The following is a 24,840-nucleotide window of genomic DNA, read 5'->3' on the forward strand; positions in this document are numbered from 1 at the left end:
TACCACAATTTTTGGATCCATTCATCTGTGGTGGGGCATCTGGGTTGTTTCCATATCCTAGCTATTGTGAACAGTGCTGCAATAAACATGGAGGTGCACATATCCTTGTATATTGGTTCCTGTTGTTCAGGGTAGATTGTGCCAGACATTTTTATAGGCTTTATTTCTCACAGAGGTCTTGGAAGATGGGGTGAACATCTCAGGCTTTTTATCTTGGAGGCCGAGGCAGCAACTTGGGTGAGTTCAGCCAGGTGACGCGTGGTGGACCCAGACCACAGGGCACAGGCTTGTGCTGACCAGGTCTGTGTGCTTCACATAGTATCAGTGGTCCTTGGCTTTTTCCATTGAAGTTCCTGAATGCAAAGGAAATCAATATATCACACCCAGGGTCTAGACCCTTTGTAGCTACAAGTAGCCAGCAGCCAGTTCAGAACTGCTTTGAAGTCTCACGCTTTAATCTTTTAAATGTATGCAAATTTAGCTTTCTACTCCCTATATAAAAGTATTTTAAAAATCTCTGTAACTACTTGACATAAAATAAAATTTTAACTCTGGGAAGAGCTCCTGTGTAGCTTTCTTTCATCCCCCCCTGTCTCGCTGGGTATCACAGGGTATGGGGTAAGAGAATGCACACCTCCCTGGGAGGTCAGCCTCCCATGGTGGGTGAGGGTTTTTTCCCCCTAAGTCTTGTATTTTATTCTGTGCTGAAGATGAAACCCAGAGCCTTGTGCGTGCTAGACAAGCACTTGACCACCAAGCTATATCCCTAGCCCTTTGGTTTTTTGAAACAGGGCTTTGTAATGGGTTAGGCTGAGTTGACTAACTTGAGCTGGCCTCAAACTCAGATCCTCCTGCCTTAGCCTCTCTCTTAGTACCAATGATTTTGACAAACTTTACACTTAAAAGCCAATCTCATAACTTACTCACAGCCATAGGCATCTTCCTAACAGAAAGTAGAGTCCCTAGCACTTTCTAGACAATGCTAATTTTGTCTCGGTTGTTTGTTCAGGAAGATCTTTGAGTGATTTTGAGTGATGTGGGTTTGGCTAGAAATCTTGGAGAGGATTTAACCTTGTGGTTTATAAACCTTTATTTTGGTTTTAGAAGCCAAAGTCATTTCTTCAGATGAAATTGCTCTTGGAACTCCACTTCATAAAGCATATGAGAGTATAGACACTGGTTCCCATCGGGGCAGAAGGCCAGGCTTGAATGGAGTCCTGGCTGAAGCTCCTCGAAGGGCCTCCAGATTCTGCAGAACGAAGTTTAGAGCCCATGATCTGATTCAACTCATTCATCCGACTAAGGGAGCTGAAGCCAGAGCATGTGAAGCGTTTGTAGGCTGTGACCCTGCTCATTAGTGACCAGCCAAGGGGAAATCTGATGGCCCCCGGGACAGAAGTAAACCCAGGTTTCTGGTCTGCTGGGCCTCACCCCAGGAAGCGCCTGGCATGGCGCTATGACCCTCAATGACTCTATAACAGAAAGGCAGCTGCCATCCACGAGGGCCCATCATGACGGCCACAGTGCAGGGCTTTGGGCAACCCCAGCGCTCAGCATTTCCTTCTCAGAGCTCCGGACTCTTGATTTGTCTTTCTTCATTCACTGGCCTTTCAGCACAAATACCTGCAGGAGGCCATCCAAGCAGGCTATTGAGGTGTTGGAGGCCGTGGGATCTAGGGACAGGGTGTGCAGGGGGATGTTACTCTGTGCCCCAGAGAAGACACTGCAAAGGAGTTAGACTTCCAGACACCTGTGGAAGGTGTAGGGTGTGGGGCCGATAGTGAGGGACAGCCATAAGGACTTCCTGGGTCAACTCCAAAAGACTGGGCACATGTGCTGCTGTACATGTGTGGGCCTTAGGCAGTACAGCTTTGACAATGCCCTTGACTTCTGTCTTGCTTTTCACATAAAGGGAGCTGGCGTTTTAAACTTCCTCACAGGTATGAGCTGCTCCACAAAGTGGTTCGCCAACCCAGTCACCTCTGTCTTATTTTTAAGATCATCCAGGAACATTCATAAGCCTGACTGGAGGGTATTGCCAGTTTCTGCTCTTCTGGTCCATCTTGGGAGGATCACTCCGCCTGCACATGTGGCTCTCTGTATTCCACTGCTGCTATCCTCTCAGCTGCCAGGTGTCATGAGCAGCAGGTGTCTGTGCTTGCCAGACAGATATGTGATACACACCTCTGTGCTCACTCAGCTAAGAGTGCTCCAGGCTGAGCGCTCATCAGAGTCCAACATAGGACCTTCCCACCCTTCCTCCTTGTTCGAAAAGCTGGAACAGAGAATCGTACACCTTTTATTCTGGTTGTCTGACGAACTGCAACAGAGACAGTGGTAGGAACAAGGGCTATCTTGTTACCCATGGGCACAATGTCAGGAATTCTCAAAGTGCACAGGGAATGACTTGTCCACTCCACCCATTTTCTCTTCCTTCAGCTGGGAAGACACACATAGCTGGAACTGATTCTGACACAGAGACACTGAAATCATTGTGAAGCTTCAGGCTGGGCTCAGCTGGATGGGCCAGAGCACTTCTAGGTGGCCTCTCCATGTAGCTTAGGCTTCTCACAGCATGGCCAGTAGTGTCATAGCGGGCAACACTCCAGAAGAGAGCGTTTGGAGAACACGTGCTCCAACATATCAAGGTGGATCAGCTAGATCTCCACAGAATCTCACAGCTGCTGCCCCCTTTTGGCTACAGAGAATTGTAAAGGTCAGCCCAAGTCCAGGGAAAGCAAGTTCAGTGCTACTGTTTGATGTAGGAAAGAGAAGCCATTTAGGGAGAGCATGCAATTATTTCTTTGTTGCTTTGTATGTCCCTCCCCCACAGTATAACCCCTGCTTTCACTATATTTGATGTCAGTATAACTTGTGGAGAGATGGGGAAAAACAAGTCGTTTAAGGATACAGGTGGACCTGTTGCAACAATGAGAAGTACAAGTTGTCATGTCGAAAATGAGCTTTACAATGTTGGTGGGGGGGGGGGAAGGATTGGGACTGAGGGGGAGCGGGGAGGCTGGGAAGGGATGTGAAGGATAAACAAAGGAGGAGGCTGCAATGCTTGGTAAGAAATGTACACATTATCCATGTAATTGTAACCCCTCTGTACAGTATGTTCACAAATAAAATAAAATAAATTATAAAAAAAAAGATGAGGTAGAGGGCCATGGTCATCATTAGCAAATGCTGTGATTTATCCATAGCCTGGTCATGAAAAGTCCCATCATTCCCACAAGTAAGAAGCATTTTCTCTTTTCTCCCCGAGGCCCCAAAGTCTTTTCCTGTGTTGACATCAACTCAGAGTTCAGGATCCCACCTGAGTGGAAGCTAGGACATAGCACCTGAGATGCTAATTCCCAGGGATCAGCCCTGGTATCCTTATTTTTCTAATTCCTTCTTCTTTAAGAAATTTTTTGGTTTGGTTTTCTATTTTGTTTTCTTGCTTATTTTAGTTATGGCAGCCTTTTTTCAAGTGGTAATAGGGAAGTTAAAAAACACACATAAAATAGAAAACTTGAACTGCCCTGGAATCCGAGAGGTAACAGTGGCACATGGAACCAAAAGACCGATTTTGTTTGTTTTGTTGGTTGTGGGGCTTGAACGCAGAGCCTGAGCCCTATCCTTGAGCTCTTTTGCTCAAGGCTAGCACTCTATCACTTTGAGCCACAGTGTCATTTCTGGGTTTTGTTTTTAGAGCTGAAATTTCATGAGGACTTTTCAGCCCAGGCTGGCTTTGAACCTTGATCCTCAGATCTCAGCCTCCTGAGTAGCTAGGGTTACAGGCGTGGGCCACTGGCACTGGCAAAAGTCCAGAGTTTTAAAGGATGTAAAATACCATGGTCTCTCTTACCTGACACTCAGCTGCTCACCAAGATATCTTTTGAGAGTCTGTCTTTGTTACTCTTTCTTTGGGTATCTTTCCAAAGGTAGTCGCTGCATTTCCAAAATAAATACAAATTTATGAATATTCATATACAGATGTCTATTGTTCCCTCTACACAGAAGGCTTGTACACAATACACACTCTGTAGGTTGTTATTTATTACTTAAAAATATGTTACAGAATTCATTCCATATTCATATAGGTTGTGCCACTTTATTCTTTTTGTGGCTGCATATGACTCCATCTTTATCTACGTATCAAGAAGTAACCCAGTGTTCTCTACTCATTAACAACTGAGTTACTTTCTGTTTGTTGTTGACTCTCATTCCAAACAGGTACACATGCTGGCATATTCAAGTAATTCAGTGGACTGTCCATCTCCCTTAAGGAAAGTTCTTGACTCAGTCAAAGGAAATACGCGTTTTAAAAATAATTAATACTTCCGCAATGCCTGCCATTGGGGTTGTGTTATTTTATCCTCCTATCAACAATATATGAGAAAACCTACTCATTCTCAGCCATAGTATATTAGTCAACTTTTGAAACATTGGCAGATCTGACAGGCAAAAAAGGATAGTACACCGTGCTATTTGCTTTGTGCTTTCTTTTTTGAAACACTGTGTAGCCCAAACCATCCCAGAACTCACTGTCACCCTGCCTCAACCTCCCAGATGCTGGCATTGTAGGTGCATGCCATCATGCCCGGCTGTACTGTGGTTTTAATGTGTCTTTCTGTTATGAATGGCAACATTCTGTCTTATAGTGAACTGCTGCCCAATGATCAAACAATATGCAAATGTTCTTTCATAGGGTGCTTTGGAAGGTGAACCGCTACCCAGTGATCAAACTGTATGCAAATAATGTAGGAATCTGAATTTTCTCATTTAAGTTTTATCCCTGTTAGCTGTTTTTATTCTACTTTATATGAAATACTCTTCAGGGTGCTACATAACAAGTGTATTATTCAGCTTTAGTTTATTTTTTTTTTAAAAAAAGGTGCTTTTGAAAGGTTTTGGAAAAGTATAAATATTTCAACCCTGCTTTTATTAACTCTTCTGTACCAAAAGCCATAACATTAGAGCCAATGTTGTCTTATTAAATAAGCCATTTTAAAAATTCAATTCAACAATGACTTTTTCCCTTTTTTTGGTGGTAGTGCTGGAATTTGAACTCAATGTCAGCTTGATAGCTCAGCTGGCACTCTACTACCTGAACCACATCTCCAGACCAGCCTTTTCTGGTTATTTTGGAGATGGAGTCTCATGGAGATGGAGTCTCATGGCTGGGCTGGCCAATAATGATATTTTCCAATTAAAAATTTGATATTACTGAAAATTTCAGCTGTGATAATATTCTGACTTAGAATTTTCCTACTTATTGAAACTTTATGATATCTCAAATTTGATTCAAAATAATCCTGAAAGAGTTAAGTAGATGGATACAGAGATGAAATAATATTGGTCATCAGTTAATAATGATTGAAATTGCATGTGGTTATATATGGTTTCCTTCCATTTTATGTATGTTGAAATGTTCCTAGAAAATTTTAGATAGCTTAGTAGCTAAGTATTAGCTTATTGTTGTTGTTGTTATTATTATTATTATTATTCAGAGCTTGCCTATACCAAAAGTCAAGGGAAGACAATTCAGGGAATCTAAATGGTTCTTAATTAAACCAAGCCATTTTATTTGACAACATACCCAGAGTGTTTGGAGGCCATATAGTAGGCAGGTGTGAGGCGTAAAAGGAAGCAGGTAAATGGAAGGGAACCAGCTTCTTTCAAAGAGGTGGTTTGGGGGATGCATATATTTTGGCTTTGAAAGAAGCTGATCCAGTATATTACCTAGGAAGAAGGCAGCATGTATGTTTATATCACATGTATAATGCTTAACTACTACTACTATTAACAATGATAATACTGCAAGTATTATTATTAGCTAAGTATTAAGTTCATACAATCATTCTTACTTTATCCATGGCTTACTTTTGGCTATATATGATCAACTCTGGACCAGTTATGTGCAATACAACAATGTATTTTGAGAGGGAGTTGTGAGTACATTGATCTACAGGAAATTGTTAAAACTAGCCTATTTTATCATCAGGCAATATTTCACTATACTTGAGTGTCTGATTGATTGATTGTTTTTTGTCCCAGTCCTGGGACTTGAACTCAGGGCTGAGATGCTATTCCTTAGCTTTTTTCACTCAAGGCTTGTGCTCTACCACCTGAGCCACAGCTCTACTTGTGGAGATAAGAATTTCATAGACTTTCCTACCTGCACTGGTTTTGAACCTCAATCTTCAGATCTTAGTTTTCTGAGTAGCTAGGATTACAGGCATGAGCCACCTGCACGCAGCTACTCCAGCTACTCCATTTATAACTGAAACTTCACCATAGCCTAGCGGTAGTTCCAGGCACCTGCTTCATGTATTACAACGCATCCCCTAGGGATGAGACATTAGAGACCTAGCCCTGTGCTAGGTAAACAGACTTCTGTAAACAGACTTCTCACAAATCAGGCGACTGGGAGAGCTTGCTCTCTGTGGTGACCCAGTGCCTTGGACACCCCCCCTCACATAGTAGGTGCTCAGTTCACACAGGTGTCCAGAAACCCAATTTCCACACTCTTCCTCAGCCAGTGGCTCTGTTTTCTATCCCACGAAGGGCAGCTGGGTGATAGGCTCCAGGAGAGCAGCAGCCGAGATGCTCTGGATCTTTGAGGTGGGTGAAGTCCAATGCCTCACAGACCAGGAAGGAGGGCTTCTGTAGACTTTTTGGGGCTTGAGGGTAGGGGTAACTGAGACAACGTCATGATGTCAAAGAGAACAATTCTAAGCAAAGTAAAATGTTCCCATTAACTTTGCATGTACTATTTCTTTTAGGAACCTATTCAGGAATTGCTAATAGGAAAAGGAATTGCTCAAAAGGTGATTTGGGGAAAGAGGTGTCACAAAATCTAACCCAAGGACCCTCATTCACCCTCACTGAGCCTGTTTTCTGGAGAACTCAGAATCAGCAAATGTCCAGAAATGTGCTTAACCAAGACTGAAGAAGGGCAGGTGGTGTCATAGAAGGAAGAGGGTCAGACTTGGGAAGGCACCAAAGGAAAAGTGACAGGTGACACATTGGTCTTGAGGGACGTTGGCGTGGTTAGACAACTCCGGCAGGGAAGTTCATGACTTGACTGTGTGCATGCAGATATTAGCATAGTTACCTCTGAAAGAGAATAAGATTGAAAAAGTAAAAAAAGAGCTGGGAAGGTGGCTCAGTGGTAGAGCGCTTGCCTTGCATGCATGAGGCCCTGGGTTCGATTCCTTAGCACCACATAAGCAAAAAAAAAAAAAAGCCGGAAGTGGCGCTGTGGCTCAAGTGGTAAAGTGCTAGTCTTGAGCTGAAGAGCTGAGGGACAGCACCCAGGCCCATAGTTCAGGTCCCATGACCAGACCCCTGCCCCCCACCCCCCAAAAATAAAGAAAGTAAAAAAAATGATGAAGAGGTTCCTTTGAGAACATGTTCATGTTATGTCACAAAGCCAGTTGGATTCTCCATTGGGTCAGGTGGTGGCCAACCACTGTGTATCACCAACTGCCCTGACTATGGCTATGGATGAAGTCTTTGTTGCTGCTGATTGTATAACCTACAGGCAGCTTATAGGATTCTGATTCTTTTGATGCTGTTTAACATTTCTGTGTCAGTGATATATATATATATATGCATATATGTAAATATAATGTAAAATTGTAATTATATAATCTATATACACACACACACATGCACACATGCACGCACAGGACAGCCACTGTACAAATTAATACAACTGCCTTGCATTCCTTCTGGAAGGCCAGAGACTGGTCCTTGCCTGAGAAGCGGGCTTGCTGGTACCCACTTTGTGCTTTTTGTAAATGGCTCTGCTCTAACTGGATGCTAGAGCTTGCTTTATGCTCAGACAGTCTTGCCCCCACCCCATACGATGCAGGCTTCTGGGGCTGGTATTTATTTCCAAGCCCCAGGTTTCAGAGCTTACCTGTATCCCAAACCAGGGGAAAACAATTCAGGAGAATCCAAATGGTTCTCAATGAAACCAAGCCATTTTATTTGACAACATCCCCAAAGTGTTTGGAGGTCACAAAGGAGGCAGGTGTGAGGCGTAAAAGGAAGTAGGTAAATGGAAGTGAATCAGCTTCTTTCAAAGAGATGGTTTGGGGGATGCATTTGCTTTGGCTTTGAAAGGGGCTGATCCAGTGCATTCACCTAGGAAGAAGGCAGCATGTGCGTTTGTATCTGCATCTGTAAAGACCAAATGCAGGCTCCCTGGACAAAAAGCTAAGCATGTGTTTGCAGGGGTGAAGGGGGTTTAAGGAGGGGATAAGAACTGCACACAATTCATCCAGCTACAAATACATAAATGAATGGGATGCTAGGCGGAGGGCACATTCAGTCTCACCCCTGTTCAGAATCCAATATCCCTTTCATGGCTCAGCTGCTTCCTGACACCTAGGGTTTCTGCTCTCTAACATGTAAATAAACAAATGCTCACGGTGGGTAAATATCTGTGTGCTGAGTTTACAATCTTGTCTTTCAGAAATACCGACAGTATATGGCAGGACTTCTGGTTCCTCCGTATGGTGTTATGGAAACGGGCTCTAACAATGACAGTAAGTGATTGTCAACATTTTATATCTAAAAGAGGGGTGTGTGGTGTATGTTTTCCTGTGATCAAAAAATATGTCCTCCACCTGCTTGACAGCGAGTCTCCAGATTCTTCTGTACATAGCCCTGTTAACTCACACTTGGGATATTTAAAAGATGCTCCATAGAGTGATATTATTTTGTGGTGTTAGAAGGGGAGGAGGCTGGCTTTGGGGCCAACTGAAGACTTTACCTTACTTGGCATTCTCAGTGAGTGTGCCCTTTAGTGAAATGCAGGGTTCTCTCAAACAGGGTTCATCGGGGGTGACATTGGTTAGAATGTCTTATAAACATGTGTGGAAATGTAATGGTGGAATTGCCCTCATGCACTAATTAAAAAATAGGGTTTCTGAACTGCATTTGTCTTGGTCACACCTAACTACAAGAGGCTTGCCTCTTTCTTCTTTTGACTCTGTGGGTCCAGCACAAAAGCCCTGGGGGCAGAGGGGTTGGGGTAGGGGGAATCTCTTGTCCTTAAATCAGGGCCCCTGAAAATCCAAGCCTTGGTCAGGTGCTCTTGCCACACATACAAGGTGGCTACAAAGGTGGTGGACAGGGGTGATGGGCAGGCTAACCACAGTTGTTGTTGGTATTGTTTTTGTGCACATTCTGTAGAGAGGGTTAAAGAAAAAAATCCAGACCTTTAGAAGAGACTCATGTCTGGATAATGGTAAAAGAAAAGAAGTTGTTCACTGTGATACTCTAATAGACGTCAGTGGCCTCCAACACATCCCAGGTCACTGGTTCCTCAGTGTCTGTGCCGGCTGCATGTTTAGCTACTGCTGCTACTGGTGGCTGCCCCATGCACTCACTGTGAGTCTCCTTAGGAAGCTCTGTGTATGTGTGTGTGAGAGAGAGAGAGAGAGACAGAGACAGAGACAAATTGAGAGAGAGAGAATACCGGCATGGAGTGTTTTAAGTTATAGCACTTTGGTCCCCAGAAACAGTGCATTCTGTGTGGCTTCCATTCTTTCTTTCTTTTACTTCTTTTTGTAGTTACTGGAATTTGAATTCAGGCCCTTGTGCTTACTAGGTAAGGTGCTGTACGGCTTGAGCCACATCCCAGAACTGTCTTCTTTTGATAGGGTCTCATGCTTTTGCTTAGATCACCTAGATCCTACTACTAATGCTTAGCTGGGATTACAGGTGTGTACCACCATACCTAACCACTCCAAGCATCTTTAGAACAAGGAGTCACACTTCACTTTCTTCTTGGTCCTTAAAGTCCCCACTCCCCTCCTGAACCAGCAGCACCAACCCCCTGTTTGGTTCCAGACTTGTCTTTCTCTCTGCAGGGTCCCCCTCCCTGGTTGACCAGTATGCTCCAGGAGCTGCCTCACCTTCCTGGCCCACTGCTACACACTCTGCAGCCTCTGCCTTCTCTCTCCTCTGCATCCCCTCTCTTGTGCAGAAGGAGTGGGGGGACAGGAGAGAGGTCCTTCTGTCTCTCCTTCCCCAATCTTACTCAGCCAGGAGCAAAGGGACCAAACCCTAGCTGTGCTGTTTCCCAGCTGAGTGACCTCGGGCACTCTGTCTGAAAACCTCATCGTGATTGTCCACAGTCTGTGTTGGCAGGCCATTGTCTTAGCTCAAGGTTCAAGGTCATTAATGGCCTCAAATCCACTTTTCATGTTAACTCCCTCGTTCTCACCCTTCAGATGTGATTTATGCAACTGGGCCTTTATTGCACTGAACATTCTAGAAAGTAAGCTTCCGTTACATGCTGTGTCTCCTGATGCAATCACCGTTCGTCCTGCCACACGTAGTGTGGCTGGAGTTGCAGTGTGTAGATGGTAGGCTGCCCTTGCTCCTTCTGAGACATTGAAGATGTTATGACAGACATGCATGGTGACACTGTCTATCTCAGCTCTCTCTGCCTTCTTGCTTCATGTCTGAGCAGTTTGTCCTGAGTCTACCCCAGTTTAGGGAACAGAGCTGTTGGGTGAGCTACCAAGCCGTCTCCTCCATTTTTCACCTTCCTACCCACTGTCCTGCTACGTTCTTATTATGATGGGGACGCAGTTTCTGTTCATGCCACTGTTGCAACTCCTGGGTGGGCCCAGAGGAAACACAGAATGTCCTATGTACTCTGAATTTGAAATGCATTGTATTATTTACCATACAAACCACCTCACACTGCTCCACTGGTTTCGGTGTGGTACAAAACACACATAAAACTGACTCTTTGCTCAGTATGACACCACTTGTGCCTACTGCCCTGGGTGAAGCGGTGACCTTCTAGTCAATCTACCATCTCCCTGTGGTCAGGGTCCCAATCACAAAGGAAGAGAGAAGAAAGGGCCTACCTGTAGTAGAGGAGCCTGAGATGTTTGCAAATGAATGAGCACACGAGGTGGAAATGAACTGTGAGCTTTTAGCCAAGAAAACAGAAATATGCCTGGAAACTGTTGCTTCCCTGCACATGCCTGACTCGCTGACTTGCTGGCAACAGGAAGTTGCTTTGCTCAAAATGGAAGTTGCATTCCATGGGTGTTTATACGCTGCCTCTCCCTGGTGTGTGAGATGGTTTATAATGTAAATATGCAGCCTGTCCAGCAAAAGAATTGCTGCATCTGCTCATAATCCTGAGTGTGCTGGTGCCCAAGTCAGTGGCTTTAGTTGCTTACATGGTGTAAATGAATCAGTGAAGGATTTTTACTTCTGGAAAAAAGGAAACATATGGTGGAGAAGAAAAATAATTGTGGGTTTTAGGGGAGCAGAGCCCTGCTCTTGAGTCATTGATTAATTGAAGATACAGATTTTGATCTGTATCTCGTTATTTATCTAGGCCGCATCTTTTTAAATATAAGTTTTTATGGAGACACAAATGAAAATCCTCAGAATGCTAGTGGTTTTGTTCAACAAAGGATTGCACTTCTGTTGTACAAGTTAATTGTACAACTTATGACCTCTCTGTCTGTTTTTCCCTCCTCTAGGGATTCCTGACAAGGAGAATGTGAGTAGCTACTCTCTCTGACTACCTTCTAAACACTGTCATAAGGTAAAGAAAAAAAAATAATCGTGGTGACCCTACTAACAAAGAAAGCTCTTGATCTGCAGTCAACATAGCAGTAAATACTTTTCTAATCTTATCCTGGCATCTTTGGTGAGTCACTTTAAAATACCAAGGGGAAAAGGGTGACTGTTCTGACACGGTCATAGCATGGCCAGGCTGCTCAGTTCAGAGAAAGGTTATTCTAGGGATAGCCCATACAGTCACTGAGGGTTTTCTTTTTCCCATGTCAGCAGAGCACATTAATTTAATTGCATGTAAGAGACTAGTTGCTTTGCTTTAGTGGGAGTACAAAATAAGCCATCCAGGGTCAGTTGATAAATTTGTCTAATTACATCCAAATGCATGGAAGTCCGCATTTCTCATTGGAAATTGAAAATAACTGATTGCCATAATTGTTTTTGGAAAACAGGTAAGAGAAGAGGTTTAGAGCAGTGCTTATGCAATTCAGCTGCCTATTTTCCAATGTTAATAGTGCTAATATTATCCATACTAGCCAGACTCTGAGGTTAGGCAACATAGAAGGATTCATGTTGGAGCCATAATGGGTTAATCTGTAGTGGCATTTACTTGATACTTAGAATCCTCACTATGTAAGCTGTGTTCCAGGTGGCAATGTCACAGAATTGTCTCCTTTCCTTTCCCAGCTTTTGGTTTTGTGTCTGTGGCCCCATACACTGTCTTAATTACATTCAGATTCTTTGTGTGTCCCTTTTGAGTGAGCTGGTTTTAACATGATATATGTCATCCTCTTTATATAATGCTATCTTGCAAAGATCTGCTTGAGAATTTTGGCTCATAACTTCATCACTGCAAGTGTGGATTCCAGACCAAACAATGACACCTTAAATGTCACACCAAAACTTCATTTGGGTCAGCAATGGATTTCAGTTTCCAGCTGCAGGGCCTTGTACAAACTGCTTGATTTGTCTAAACAGTCTTGCCCTGTCTTTAGAATATGGTTGTCAGTCATGACTACCTTAAAAGGCCACTCTGAATATTGAATGAGACGATCTTGGAAGATACAGAGAGAGAACAATCAAGTTCAGAAATGTTAGGACAGTTTGTAGTTTGTGTTTTCTCCAGCCTTGTATTGTTTCTAGCTTTCTTTTCTCCTCTGACAAGTGTCCTTCTCCTTATAAAGTTTCTACCCTTTGCCTTAGGGGCTGAACCTGCTTAAAATATTTGAACCTTACTGTTAGTATTTTCTGTTAAAAAATCTTTGTATATTGAGGAAGGTTCTAGATAAGCAACAGCCTCATAAAGATTCTAAAGCAACAGACTTTAGAGTCCACAGTAGCAAACAGATCCTGTTGATATTTTGGACATGGAGGACCCAAAGTATCACACACAGATCATTAGCCAAGGCAAGACGATAAAAGGGCCTTGGATTTCCTCATCAAGGGACAGCCAGTGCAATGGGGACACATACACAAAACGTCCAAGCCCTGGGAGGGCTCAGATGCTCCAGACTTCAAAAGGAAGCTCGCATCTCCCTCAGGCACTTGGTGACCTTTAGGTTGGGTTCTTCAGGGGGGAGATTAGGCACAAGGCTCTAAGCAGAGGACCCAACATCTGTCATCATGGGTTCACCTCCTGAGAAGAGAGGAGCATAAAGTCTGCAGCACCAACTATAAGGCCCTGTTAGCAACATGATGCTCTGAAAGATTTGGAGGTCTGGCCAGGCTGATACCCCAGAATTTGTGGTATAAATTTCTTTGTGTATGAGTTGGTATGCTATGTCAGGTCGCATCTTTCCCAAGCAAAAAACACACTTACTCTCTTAGCAAACAGAGTAGATGTCACCAGACCACCTGCCACTTGGAAAGCTCTCCAATGCCATCCATCAAATAAAGCAAATGAGATGAAAGACATTCATGAGCAGTTGAAGTTCTAGAAAGATAAAAAGAAGCCTAGGAACCTTGAAGTGGTGTTAATTGAAATTCATTTAAAGGGTCAAGTTGTATTATGATGATTTCTTTCATCCTTTATCTTCTTTAATTACATACTGAGCAGTATTGTATTTTCCCTATGTTTCTAAATAACAATATTTATGAAGCCTATGGACTGTGCATGGTCTGTTTCAGTATCTTAAGTAGATCCTTTTCAGAAAGAAAATCTTTTCCTTTCTAATGTTGACACAGAGTCTTTATTAATCACAGCTTTTAACTTTTAATCAAATATGCAGGTATCAACTTGTGGTGTTTCACAGTGCTATGGCCGTCTGTTTTATTTCCAGGGTTGGCTCATCTTGCTTAAAAAGAACTGTCTTCTGGGTGTGGTGACTCACAACTGTAGAGATCAGAGGATCATTGTCTGAGGCTAGCCTAGGCAAAGAGAAGTTCAGGGGAGTCTTATTCTCAACCGATATCTGGGATCCATAGTGTATGCGTGTATCTATAGTGTATCCATAGTGTATGCCCAGCATAGCTGCTGGCCACAGTGGCACATATCTGTCAGACCATCAGCACAGGGAAGTATAAGTAGGAGGATCATAGCTCAGGCCAGCCAGGACATAAAATAAAACCCTGCCAGGTAAATAACCAGTGCAGAGAGTGCAGAGGTGTGTCTTAAAAAAAAAAGGAAAAAGCTTTCTTTCATTAATTTCACTTTTGTAGAAAAACTTGCTCTACACTATTTTGTCTTCTACTTGCTGTACCCATTAGGGATATTATTTGATGTGGATTGGCACAGGACAGTAGAATGTATAAAACAATCAAGAATAATATTAGAAAAGTGACCCTGGAGCCAATATGCAATTGGAGTGTTTAAGTAAAGCCGTGATTATTTTCTGATCTGTTTAAGTGGGATTTCTTGCCTTTTGTATGCACCACACCTGGCTAACCATGTTTAACACTGAAGTTAAAAACCCCACAATTCTAAGATTTCCCATCAAGTGTTACAGATGCCCTTTGAAGAAACAAAATGTGTGTGTGTGTGTGTGTGTGTGTGTGTGTGTGTGTGTGTGTTTAGTCCTTATGTTGATTTGGTTGTTTCTCATGTGCACCAGAGGAGCAATGCTTTGGGGTCTTGCTATTTTAAATTATCCTTTTCTTTATCAGTTTGGAAAGAGTGAGAAAATAAACTCAGGGAAGTCTTATAAAAGAATCCCATGTCTTAAGTTGCTAACACATGGTTTCTGAAAGATTTGTGTAAAGTCCTCATTTGGAAGCAGTTATGGTATAGGTAGTGTGAGAGTATGAGTATCTTGTTAAATACTGAAGAGTGCTTTCCCAAGGGAAAACTGGGTCAATTCAGAGCCCAAAGGTATTTCTGAAGCACAGGAAGCAACTGGGACTGAGCAAGCCTGGGGAGTCCTTCCACAGGTCTCCCGTGAAGACGATTGAACAGGAATTTCCCAGACGATTTTTACAACAGTTTTTTTTTAAAGAAATTACTATATAGCTAGAAGGTTGTTTATGGCCACTGGTTAAGAAATAGTTTGTCTAGCTCGTGAAAAAAATCTTATTAAAAAGAAGCCAAAAGGCTAGGCATGATGAGATCTAGAGGATTGAGGTTTAAGGTCAACTTACATAAAATGTTATTGAGACATCATCTCAACAAAGCTAAGTGGTCATGCCTATAATCCCCGATACTCTGGAATTAGAGACAAGAGGATCTTGAGTATGAGGCTGGCCCTGGCAAAAATATCAAGACCTATCTCAAAATAATGTTTAAAGGGAGCTGAGAGCATAGCTTAAGTGGTGCAGTTCTTGTCTAAAAATATGTAGTCCTCGATTCAAATCTCTAGCACTGTAAAAAGGAGCAGGGGATTCCATAAAACAATAAGTAAGTAACTGTTAGAGCTGAAAGGCTAGGGAACTTTTACATTATAAGAAATGCAATGTTTATTTCTCCGTTTTGTTGTTATTTTTCAAAGTTAGAGAAAACAAATCATACTACTTTCTACTTGTTTTTTGACCATTTATTATTTACCTCTATGAATTGACCAGCAGCATGGAATTCTGGCCAAATGAAAAGAAATAGTGATTCATCATACAAACCTAAAACTTGACCAGATTTGGATAATCCCCTCAGATTGGGTAAGGCTTTCAATTCTAGCTATAAACACCTGCCAAATCCAAACCAACAGTCTTCTGTAGACCACATTTTGCAAGTCTGTTTTCAGAGTGACTGAAAGCAGTCATCTTGCCCAGACAAGATGTCTTCATGGGCTTTAGGTCCAGAGCCCACAAAAGTATCTTGCCCTGGGTTCAAGGTTTGCCCTTGGCCACTGTGTTCTCTGTCCTGGGGTATGAATGGTTTCCGTGATTATGATTTGCATGTGTAACTGACCCTGGGTACAAATCTCTATGTAATAGGAGAACAGAACAACAAAAAGCTAAAGTCTTAGAAAATCCTGAGCCTGCCCGTTGTGAATTTGAAGGACAAATCGCTTATCGCTGTAGTGAAGATTAGATCTGCTGCTGGTCCTGTGACTGGGGTGCTGTGTAAACACTCATTCCTTGAGCCTGACTATTAGAAAGTGTGACCCAGCCAAAGCTTGCTGTGCCCACCTCCTGCAAAACCCAGTGACTTCACGGCCAGCTTGCCAACACCAAGGCCACCCTTGGCTCTCAGTCTCCCAAGAAATGTTTGTCTTCGTACTTGTGAGTTATGTGTTTTATGGGTGGAATGCCCTTGCTGGATTTCTAGCTGGATTTTTCTCCCTTTTACTTTTTTCTGCTCTGTCACAAAAGCTGACTGGGCTGTCCCCCCACCCCCTCTTTCTCTCTCTCTGGATCACTCTGTAGGTTCTGTACAGATGCCAGGGCAGATATGTGGTTGCCACCCAACTAACTAGGGAATAGGAAATGTAGGAAGCGCCATAAAATCCTGGCCCTCCATCTGTCCGCAGCTACACAACGTGTTGTTCTGTCCAAACAGTCTTCTCTGCATTGTGCCTGGGACCGGCTTGCTGTGAGTTTGTGGGGTGAAAGGGCAACTATTGGGGGTGTTATTGGGGCGACATTTTATTGGAATATTTAGAATCATTTTGATATATATGAAGTACATTTGATGATGGCTCTGATGTGTATACATTTTGTTTCTTCACACTTTTTAAAGTACTTTTTATGAAATAGGTTGTTTTCAGGTTCTACTATTCTAAGGGTTTTCCAGGCTTGAAACTGGGTTATACCAAATAACTCTGCTTTCCGTATGTCACCTGCTCAGGCTTAGTATTTGACATGGGCAAGAGATCCAGAGAAGCTGACGGGTGTAGTGTTGGATATGGTCCATAATAATAGTAACAGTAAACATACAAGATGTGAAGCTTCATCCATCTCTGTAGCCAACATCTTCTCCCTGTTCTTGCTATAATGCATGCCCTGTCCTCAAGGCCAGGCTGCTGGAATCCGCAGAGCTGAAGGACATGATGTCATCCTAATGGGTAAACACTCTACTGCTGATTCCAAAGTTGCAGGAGACTGTATTGCTGTCTCCAGAAAGGTTTTTTTTTTTCCCCTGCACTGAAGGCAATTATCTTCATGAGCAGGTTGGAGCTGTTAGAGCACTGCACCAATTAACTGGGAATAAAACATCTAGTATCATTTATTTACATATGATGTATTTGAGTGTTTCTCACTTCTGTGTTGAGAGATTGAGACCAAATTATTTGCAAAATATGTCTTATGGTTGGAAGAGAAAAATTCTAGTAGTCTCAGATTGGATAGATGAATTTAATGTTGACATGTTATTTCGATTTTGAATTTATTCTAATAATGATTCTGTTAGGCAGGCCTCTCCGGGTCCTCAGATAGTAAAATATTCTGTAGTTCTTTTAACCTATAGGTAAAGTTACATTGAAGACAGATGTTAGTTTGATCAATGCTGATACACACACATAAATACTCTACCTACATACAGAGGAATTCACAAATGTATGAATATTGAACAATTTCCATTCCTAGGAGTTTCTAGTAAAGAAGATAATCAAATCACCTTTAGTAATATGTTAGAATATATCATATATATATGCTTGATATATTTTACATATTTTATTATATATTTTGGTATATTTTATATAAAATACATTGGTTTTATATGTTTTGATTTATAGTTCAGTAGCTATATTTAATTGATTGTTCAGAAGTCTCATTGCCAGAATTTCTTAATATCAAAAGCCTCTTCACTTTGAAATACCTATCTTCCCCCTGACCCCAGTTTTACAGCAAAGGACCATGCAGAGTTTCACGATGAGGGAAAATCTGGAACAAATTGTTCAACTGTGATGTTTTACAACCTGCATAGATCACAAATGCCTTAACTATCACTTTTGTTTAGGAGATATAGGCTGCCATCTCCTTGTAGCTTTCTAGAGTTGTCTCATCTGTTCTGTACCTAATCTCCCTGGTACTAACATATGTAAATTTTGCAGTTTATGCCTTTAAACCACCACTTAACTTCACTTAACAGAGTCTTCTGTTTTGGCTGGCATAGGTATATCAACTTCAGTTTAGTTTTATTTTCTATTTTCTGTCTTCAAAGAATGACTCAGAAATACCCATACAATCCTTGAAAATCTCTAACACATTAGTTGATCAATTCCAGTTTCTGATAGGACCCATGAAAACATATAAAACATGCTGTCTTCTGCCACAAGGGAAGTAGACAGGACACCTAGTAAGCACAGAGCACCACTGGGGTGTCCGTATGGGCACAGTGGTCTTAGGACGTGGTCCTTAGAGGATCTTGGTCTGGAGCTGGAATCCCAGCTGTCTGACTACTAAGCATGTGCCAGAGGAGTCAGGTGAACCCCAGGGGCTTTCTAACAACCTTAGTGGGCCCCTGCTGCCTGTGCTGGGCCTAGACCCTGCTTTGTGGGAACCACGTGGGGCTGGGTAGAGATGAGCAGGGAACTTAGGGGGAGAAAAAGGTCTCAAAATGCCTGAGGGGCAAGGCAGGTGCCCATATGTATCCACATTTGGTAGAAGGTGGGATACCCTGGTGGATGGAAAGGACAATCTAGGCTGAGAGCATTGCATGAACAAAGGAACTAAGTACTAGAACTTTTGATTTTGAGGCTAATGTTATCTGATCTAAAATTAATTTTTTAACTTTCATCATTTTTGTCTGATCTAGGTAAGGATCTCTTTTTTGTTGTTGATTGAATCTTGTTTATATTTTATTTTACTTTATTATTAAAATATTTAAGTAGTTGTCCAAAGGGGTTTCAGTTCAACATGTCCATTTGTGAGTACAGTGCTTCTTGATCTCTTTCGAAGTTATGGAAACCTGCCTTCCAAGCTTTAGATGTTTGAGGGTCTCAACAAAACACATTTTCTCCTACCACCCCAAAACTTTATCTACATTGGATCTGGAGGGGGAAATAGCTTGAATTTTCCCCTATTTTTACTTCCCCAAATCATTCCTTCTTTGTACAGCGACAGAGCCAGATTGCTGATTCCTTTGAGACCCGTTGTTCCCTCTGACCCCCAGCTCCTTCTAAGTTCCAATCGCCCAGTCAGTCTCCCTCCCTCCTGAGGTTCTCCTTTGTCTCTCCTTCCCTCTTTTTTGAATGAATTATTTTGCAAAGCTTTCTATTGAATTTTTGTCTCCCCCCCTTTTCTGTTCATCAAGGTCATTTTAAATTTCAATCCAGTTTTCTAAACTGTCAACTACCCCCACCCAATTGGGCGTCTTTGTTAAATTTGATAAGAATGCTTTTGATTCTATATCCCGAGCATTAATAAGCACGTTAAAACTAGCAGCATTCAGCTGAGGACCTAACCCTGTAGAATTCAATTTGTTTGTGCTAATTTATTTGCATACATTATAAAATTACCCTATCCAGACATGAAAAAGAAACTTAGGAAAACATACTATGAAAACACTGAGTAAAATAAGGGTTTAGTCACTGAATTCACATCTGACAGGCTTTTCACTCAATTGTAATTTAAAGGAAAAGGAAGACAGTAATTTATTATCTCAGAAGACTTGAGGATGGCTGAGTCCAACACTGGCTCATTGTTTCAATCCCGGTCCCCACTGGTCCAAGTTCCTCACTTTGTGTCCATCTCTTAATGGCCAGCAACATGGAGCAAGTGACTCACCGCTGAGCTTCAGTTTCCTGAAGATAAAATGGAAACACACCCTGATCTACCTCCCAAGATCTAACAAGATAAAGCTCGGGAAAATTCTAGAACTTGTCACTGTTCTCAATATAAGGCATTCTATTTGGTCTCCTCAGAGCTTAACTGAAAACAAGATCACAGGTTTTGTATAGCTTCAGTCTCAGGACATTTTCCAGCCTGGGGGGGGGGGAGGGGATCACTGAGGTGGAGCCTGGGTCTGGAAATGCTTGTTCAGGTCATCTTACATCCTGATAGGACTTGATCCAAATCTCAGTTCTAGGAAGAAAGTCATCCTTCTAATGCCCTCAGAACTTGGCTCCGACGGGAGAATGAAAAACTCCCAAGTCACACCAAATGCTGTCATTTGATAGCCCAACCCCAAAGTGAGGAAGCCACACCCAGCCCTCCTCCCCTCTCCCCCTGCCTTAACCTGGAAGATGGACCAGAATAGCTGGGCCAACAGGAACCTTAAGATAAGTTGGAGAAGGCTTGTCTGAGGCACAGCGGCGATTCATGGATGCTATCACAGCAGTTTCTCCTGGACCTTCTAGTTTTAGGGTATGTGCATTTTAAAAAATCTTAATGCTTAGCTAATTCTCCTTTGATGTATCAAAGCATTTCAATGGACTACTGCTGAGTAAAGGAATTGTTAACATAAATATTTTTAAGCCCTAGCCTTCCATCAATAAGATATTCTTTTGGATCACTAACACAAGTACTGCTCCTCCCTTTCCAGCTTTATATTTTATGTGTTTTCTTTCTTTTTCTTGCTTTGTGCACCGTGTGTTCAGAAAAACACGTGGGCTCCCTCTGGTGGATATTGAGGTGTTTTTGCAGGTCTAGCCTTGAAATTTTTGTTACATAGCACAAAATGTTTGAATGGAAATGGAAATATTAATAGTAAATGTTCTTGTCTTTTGTAAGATGCTTGAGATTTGGCAACCTCCACATTAACAAAATATTCAATTAATTGATTCACATGTCCACTTATATGTGTATATACATAGAGTCTTTGTTCTATCACGTGGATGTTAACTTTCCCAAGAGGATTTTGTCTACAAGTGCATAGAGATATGAGTTCCATCCCTGTAAGTCAGACACACATTCCCAATGAGTAAATCTATCAGCCAGGTTTTATAGAGAGCATGCTCTATGTTACACCAGAGTTAGGTATTATAAGAAATTACTTCTCATTTAATAAAATTATATGAACAAGCTTCTCAGTGGTTGACAATATTGTATTATTTCTTTTTCTCTTTTAAATCGTATTCCCAGTCCAATCCCTCCATAATATTCAACCCTATCATATAATATGGTATTTCTCCAGGCCACTACTATATTAATATGCACATTCAGCTTCAATAGCAAAAGATCTACACTTACTGGTATCATACAAAAGTAGAAGATTCTTTTCATTCATGTTAGTTTGTGCAGATGTGGCTTTGAGTTCTCATTACAGTTTTTCTTCTTGCTTGAGTTATGACAGTGGTTCCATATAATTATAGTTTCTAAATTTCTATTAATAATTGTTAAACATTAAAGTGAATTTGTTATTAGAAACTGCAACACTGAATGATAGTAGGGGTCTTTTGAAAAATGGATTTGCTTAGCTAGGTGAAACAGTTTCACACTGATTCCTTTTCTTCTCTCTGTGTGTGTGTGTGAGTGTATGTGTGTGTGTGCGCATGCTGGTACTAAGGCTTAAACTCAGGGCCTGGATGCTTTCCCTTTCCACCCAAGACTAGCACTCTACCATTTGAGCTTCATCTCTGCTTCCAGCTTTTTGGTTGACTGGAAATAAGAGTTTGTTGGACTTTTCTGTCCAGACTAGCTTCCAGCCAAGATCCTCAGATCCCAGCCTCCTGAATAGCTAGGATTACAGTGGTGAGCCACCATCCAGCATCTTTTGTTGTTGTTGTTGTGTAGTTGAGACTGGGAAAACCCATTGACATCAGTGAGCACATAGGAATGGAAATGAAGTTAAGCTCTTGCTTAACTTTTTCACTCAAGGCTAACATTCTACCCCCTGAGCCATACCTCCACATCTGGCTTTGCTGGTTAATTGGAAATAAGAGTCTCAGAGACTTTTCTGATCCTCAGGTCTCAGCCTAGGATTATAGATGTGAGCCATCAGCACTGGGCTGAGACTGGAAATCATTTTAATTAATAATATTACTTAGGAAACTAACAAGGTACTTCGCAGAGAGCTAGGAGTGAGGAGGGTATGGTAGGGATGGGTGACAGGGTGGTACATGGGGATGAATTTGAACAATGGTGTCTGTAGAATTTTCTTTTTTTTTCTTTCTTTCGTTCTTTTTGTTGTTGTTGTTGTGGGCCTTGAACTCTGGGCCTGGACGCTGTCCTTGAGCTCTTCAGCTCAAAGCAAGCACTCTACCACTTGAGCCACAGTGCCACCTCTGGTTTTTCTGGTGGTTAATTGGAGGTAAGAGTCTCACTGACTTTCCTGCCCGAGGTAGCTTAGAACTGTGATCCTCAGATCTCAGCCTCCTGAGTAGCTAGGATTACAGGCATAAGCCACCAGCACCTGGCTTTCTGTAGAATTTTCTAATGGATGAGATACAAGGTAGAAGAGAAATGGAGGTCTCAATGATGACTTTAAGGCTTTAGGCCTGAACATGAGAAAGGGAAGGCTGGAGTGGGCATGAGTTTGGAGACCTAATTTCTAAGCCATGGTGGTCGACAGGCTCTAGGAATGAGGTGTGACTGGGCTTTTGTGCCATACCCAGTTCCTAGTCAATAGCTAACGATAATAAGCATTAATTTAGAGAAAGGTAACAATGTAGATATTGGGACCCGTACCTAAGAACATTTGTCTGGGGCACAAATGAAATTAATTGCATCTGAAAGAAATGAAACTGTGAAACATAAAACAGCAAGAGTGTTCTGAAGTTCATTCACCCCTTTATTATATTTTGCAGATTTTAAGAGAATTTATATTTGTAAGTAAACTGGGTATGACTGCAGGTGTCACCTTTCGAATTAATTAGAGGTTGATTTATGGAATATTTCAAGTGCGAATAGTGAATGAACCTGGCTAACACAGCGTTACTCAATACACATCCTCAGGGACCTAATTTAATGAATAGGTAGAGGGATATTATTTGTAACCTAGCCCACAAATTATTCCTATATGACTTGGTAATTTTAAATGGTTATGGCCTGCTTGAAACAATTTATTTTCTTAATTAGTTTAATCATTCTCTTTACAGTTTCTAACACAACTACATGGGTTAATAACCACTTTTTTCTTGAATAAATTAATTTTTCCAGCCTACTCACAAATTTCTAATTAATAAAGTTTGAAGGGGTGAGGTAATGCTGTAACAATAGGAAATAACCATATTTTATTGAATCCTTTCAAAATCAGTTAGCTTTCATTAAGTGCCTACCATGTACCATGCAGGCTCTGTACTTTGGTTCTAGAGATACAAAGTCCAATAAAATAAATTCTTCTTTTTGTGCCAGTATTAGGGGCTTTTAATTCTTGCTTAACATTTTTTTTCTTTGCTCATTGTACTCTACCACTTGAGCCACACCTCCACTTTCAGCTTTTTGCTGGTTAATTGGAGAGTCTCTGTCCAGGCTGGCTATGAACTCTGTTCCTCATATCTCAGCCTTCTGAGTAGCTAGGACTGCAGGTACAAGCAGAACTTTAAATCCTTAATTTCAAAGATCTTAATGAGAAAGAGAGGTAGGTCAACAGGTAATTATATCAGTAGGTGGTACCAAAATATACACATTTAAGAGCCATATACTAGCAACCCAAGGTGTTTAAGCAAATATTTTATTGCTTATCTTAGGTCATTCTTCCCTTTTCATGAGATTGCAGAGTTGCTAAGTTCCAATATAACTGCAGCTCTAAATTTTAGGGGGGCAGATACAGAAACCAGTATCAAGCCACCTCAAAATCTAATAAGAGGGGAAGTTGTAGGCTCTCACTCTCAGCCCCCAGGACAAGCAGATGCATAACTAGCTGTGATCACTGCTTCTTACTGCTTGCTTTTGGTCAACCTGGAAACATGGCCCTCATTTCCTGCTTATTTCCAACCATATTTCTCTATCAGTTTAGCATGAGTCATGTGAGTCCACCCCTCCCCTGACTCTGAGCTGGTGTGGGTAAGACACCCCTGTGGGCACCACTCTGGAGATGAGGGAATGACAGAGGTGCTCCCCGTTCCCTGCTTCTCCCTGTGCAAACAGCTGACTATTAAAAAAAACCAATCCCTTTATGTGATGTTCTCAGAACATCCTAATGCAATCAATATCTCATTTTGGGAAGTCTTCATCCCATTGTTTATGAAGAAATTGGACAGAAGCACTTAGGAGAATAATGTTGACATCACATTTTGCAATAGCTTTGATTGCAATAAGCTTTGCACTTTAGAAATCCCATCCATTCCATCCGACCAGAATCATAATTTTTCTCTCACTGTCTTCTTAACATGTATGGTGTGAAGATGAACAAAATTTGATTTGGTTCAGCCTTCTGCATCACGTAGCTATGGGTATTCTAATAGCATGTGACATGGCAACCCCACTTTTCCTGGAATCTTAAAGGAATTCTTCTTTTCTACGTATTTGATTATGAGGTCTGATAACCAGATTTACATTCAGACTAGTGGCTAAAGTCTGGAATGTGTACTTAAAGTATTTCTGCCAAAATTGGGTGGGGTTGGGAGAGATGATGGAACAATGCAAAAGGTTAACATTGATCAAGATGCATTGTACTCATAGAGTGATATGTTGAGTTAAAATCAGTGCGTACAACTACTTAAAGATAATAAAGGGGATGTAGGGCTTTTTTTTTTTTTTTTTTGCTAGTCCTAGGGCTTGAACTCAGGGTCTAGGCACTGTCTCTGAGCTTCTTTTGCTCAAGTCTAGTACTCTACCACTTGAGTCACAGGTCCATTTCCAGCTTTTTGGTAATTAATTGGAAATAAGAGCCTCACAACTTTCCTGCCTGGGCTGACTTTGAACTGCAATCCTAAGATCTCAGCCTCCTGAGTAGCTAGGATCACCGGTGTGAGCACTTGGCACCTAACAAAAAGAAATATACTTTTTAATAAAAACAATGTATTCTGCCAACAGTCTAGCAAGACACCAGATTTTTTAGCATAATGATTATTTTTACTGTTCATAAGTAAAGCAGTT

At 41.7% G+C, this 24,840-nt stretch overlaps 1 protein-coding gene across 3 annotated transcripts in view; it reads left to right on the plus strand.

Annotated features, from left to right (window-relative positions):
* Rapgef4 (Rap guanine nucleotide exchange factor (GEF) 4) overlaps positions 1-24,840 on the plus strand; it is a 270,298-nt gene that overhangs the window by 106,800 nt on the left and 138,658 nt on the right. For 2 of the 3 annotated variants that reach the window (XM_013030059.1, XM_013030041.1), the window contains 2 exons: positions 8,474-8,546; positions 11,517-11,536. In XM_013030059.1, coding sequence (XP_012885513.1) covers positions 8,489-8,546; positions 11,517-11,536 — 78 coding nt within the window. In that variant the 5' untranslated portion in view covers positions 8,474-8,488. Of the gene's footprint in view, positions 1-8,473; positions 8,547-11,516; positions 11,537-16,140; positions 16,204-24,840 lie in introns of those variants that run through there. The other variant, XM_013030050.1, reaches the window with a different exon arrangement.

This window comes from Dipodomys ordii, unplaced genomic scaffold (genome assembly GCF_000151885.1).
Source record: "Dipodomys ordii isolate 6190 unplaced genomic scaffold, Dord_2.0 Scaffold5, whole genome shotgun sequence".
Classification (NCBI taxonomy): domain Eukaryota; kingdom Metazoa; phylum Chordata; class Mammalia; order Rodentia; family Heteromyidae; genus Dipodomys; species Dipodomys ordii.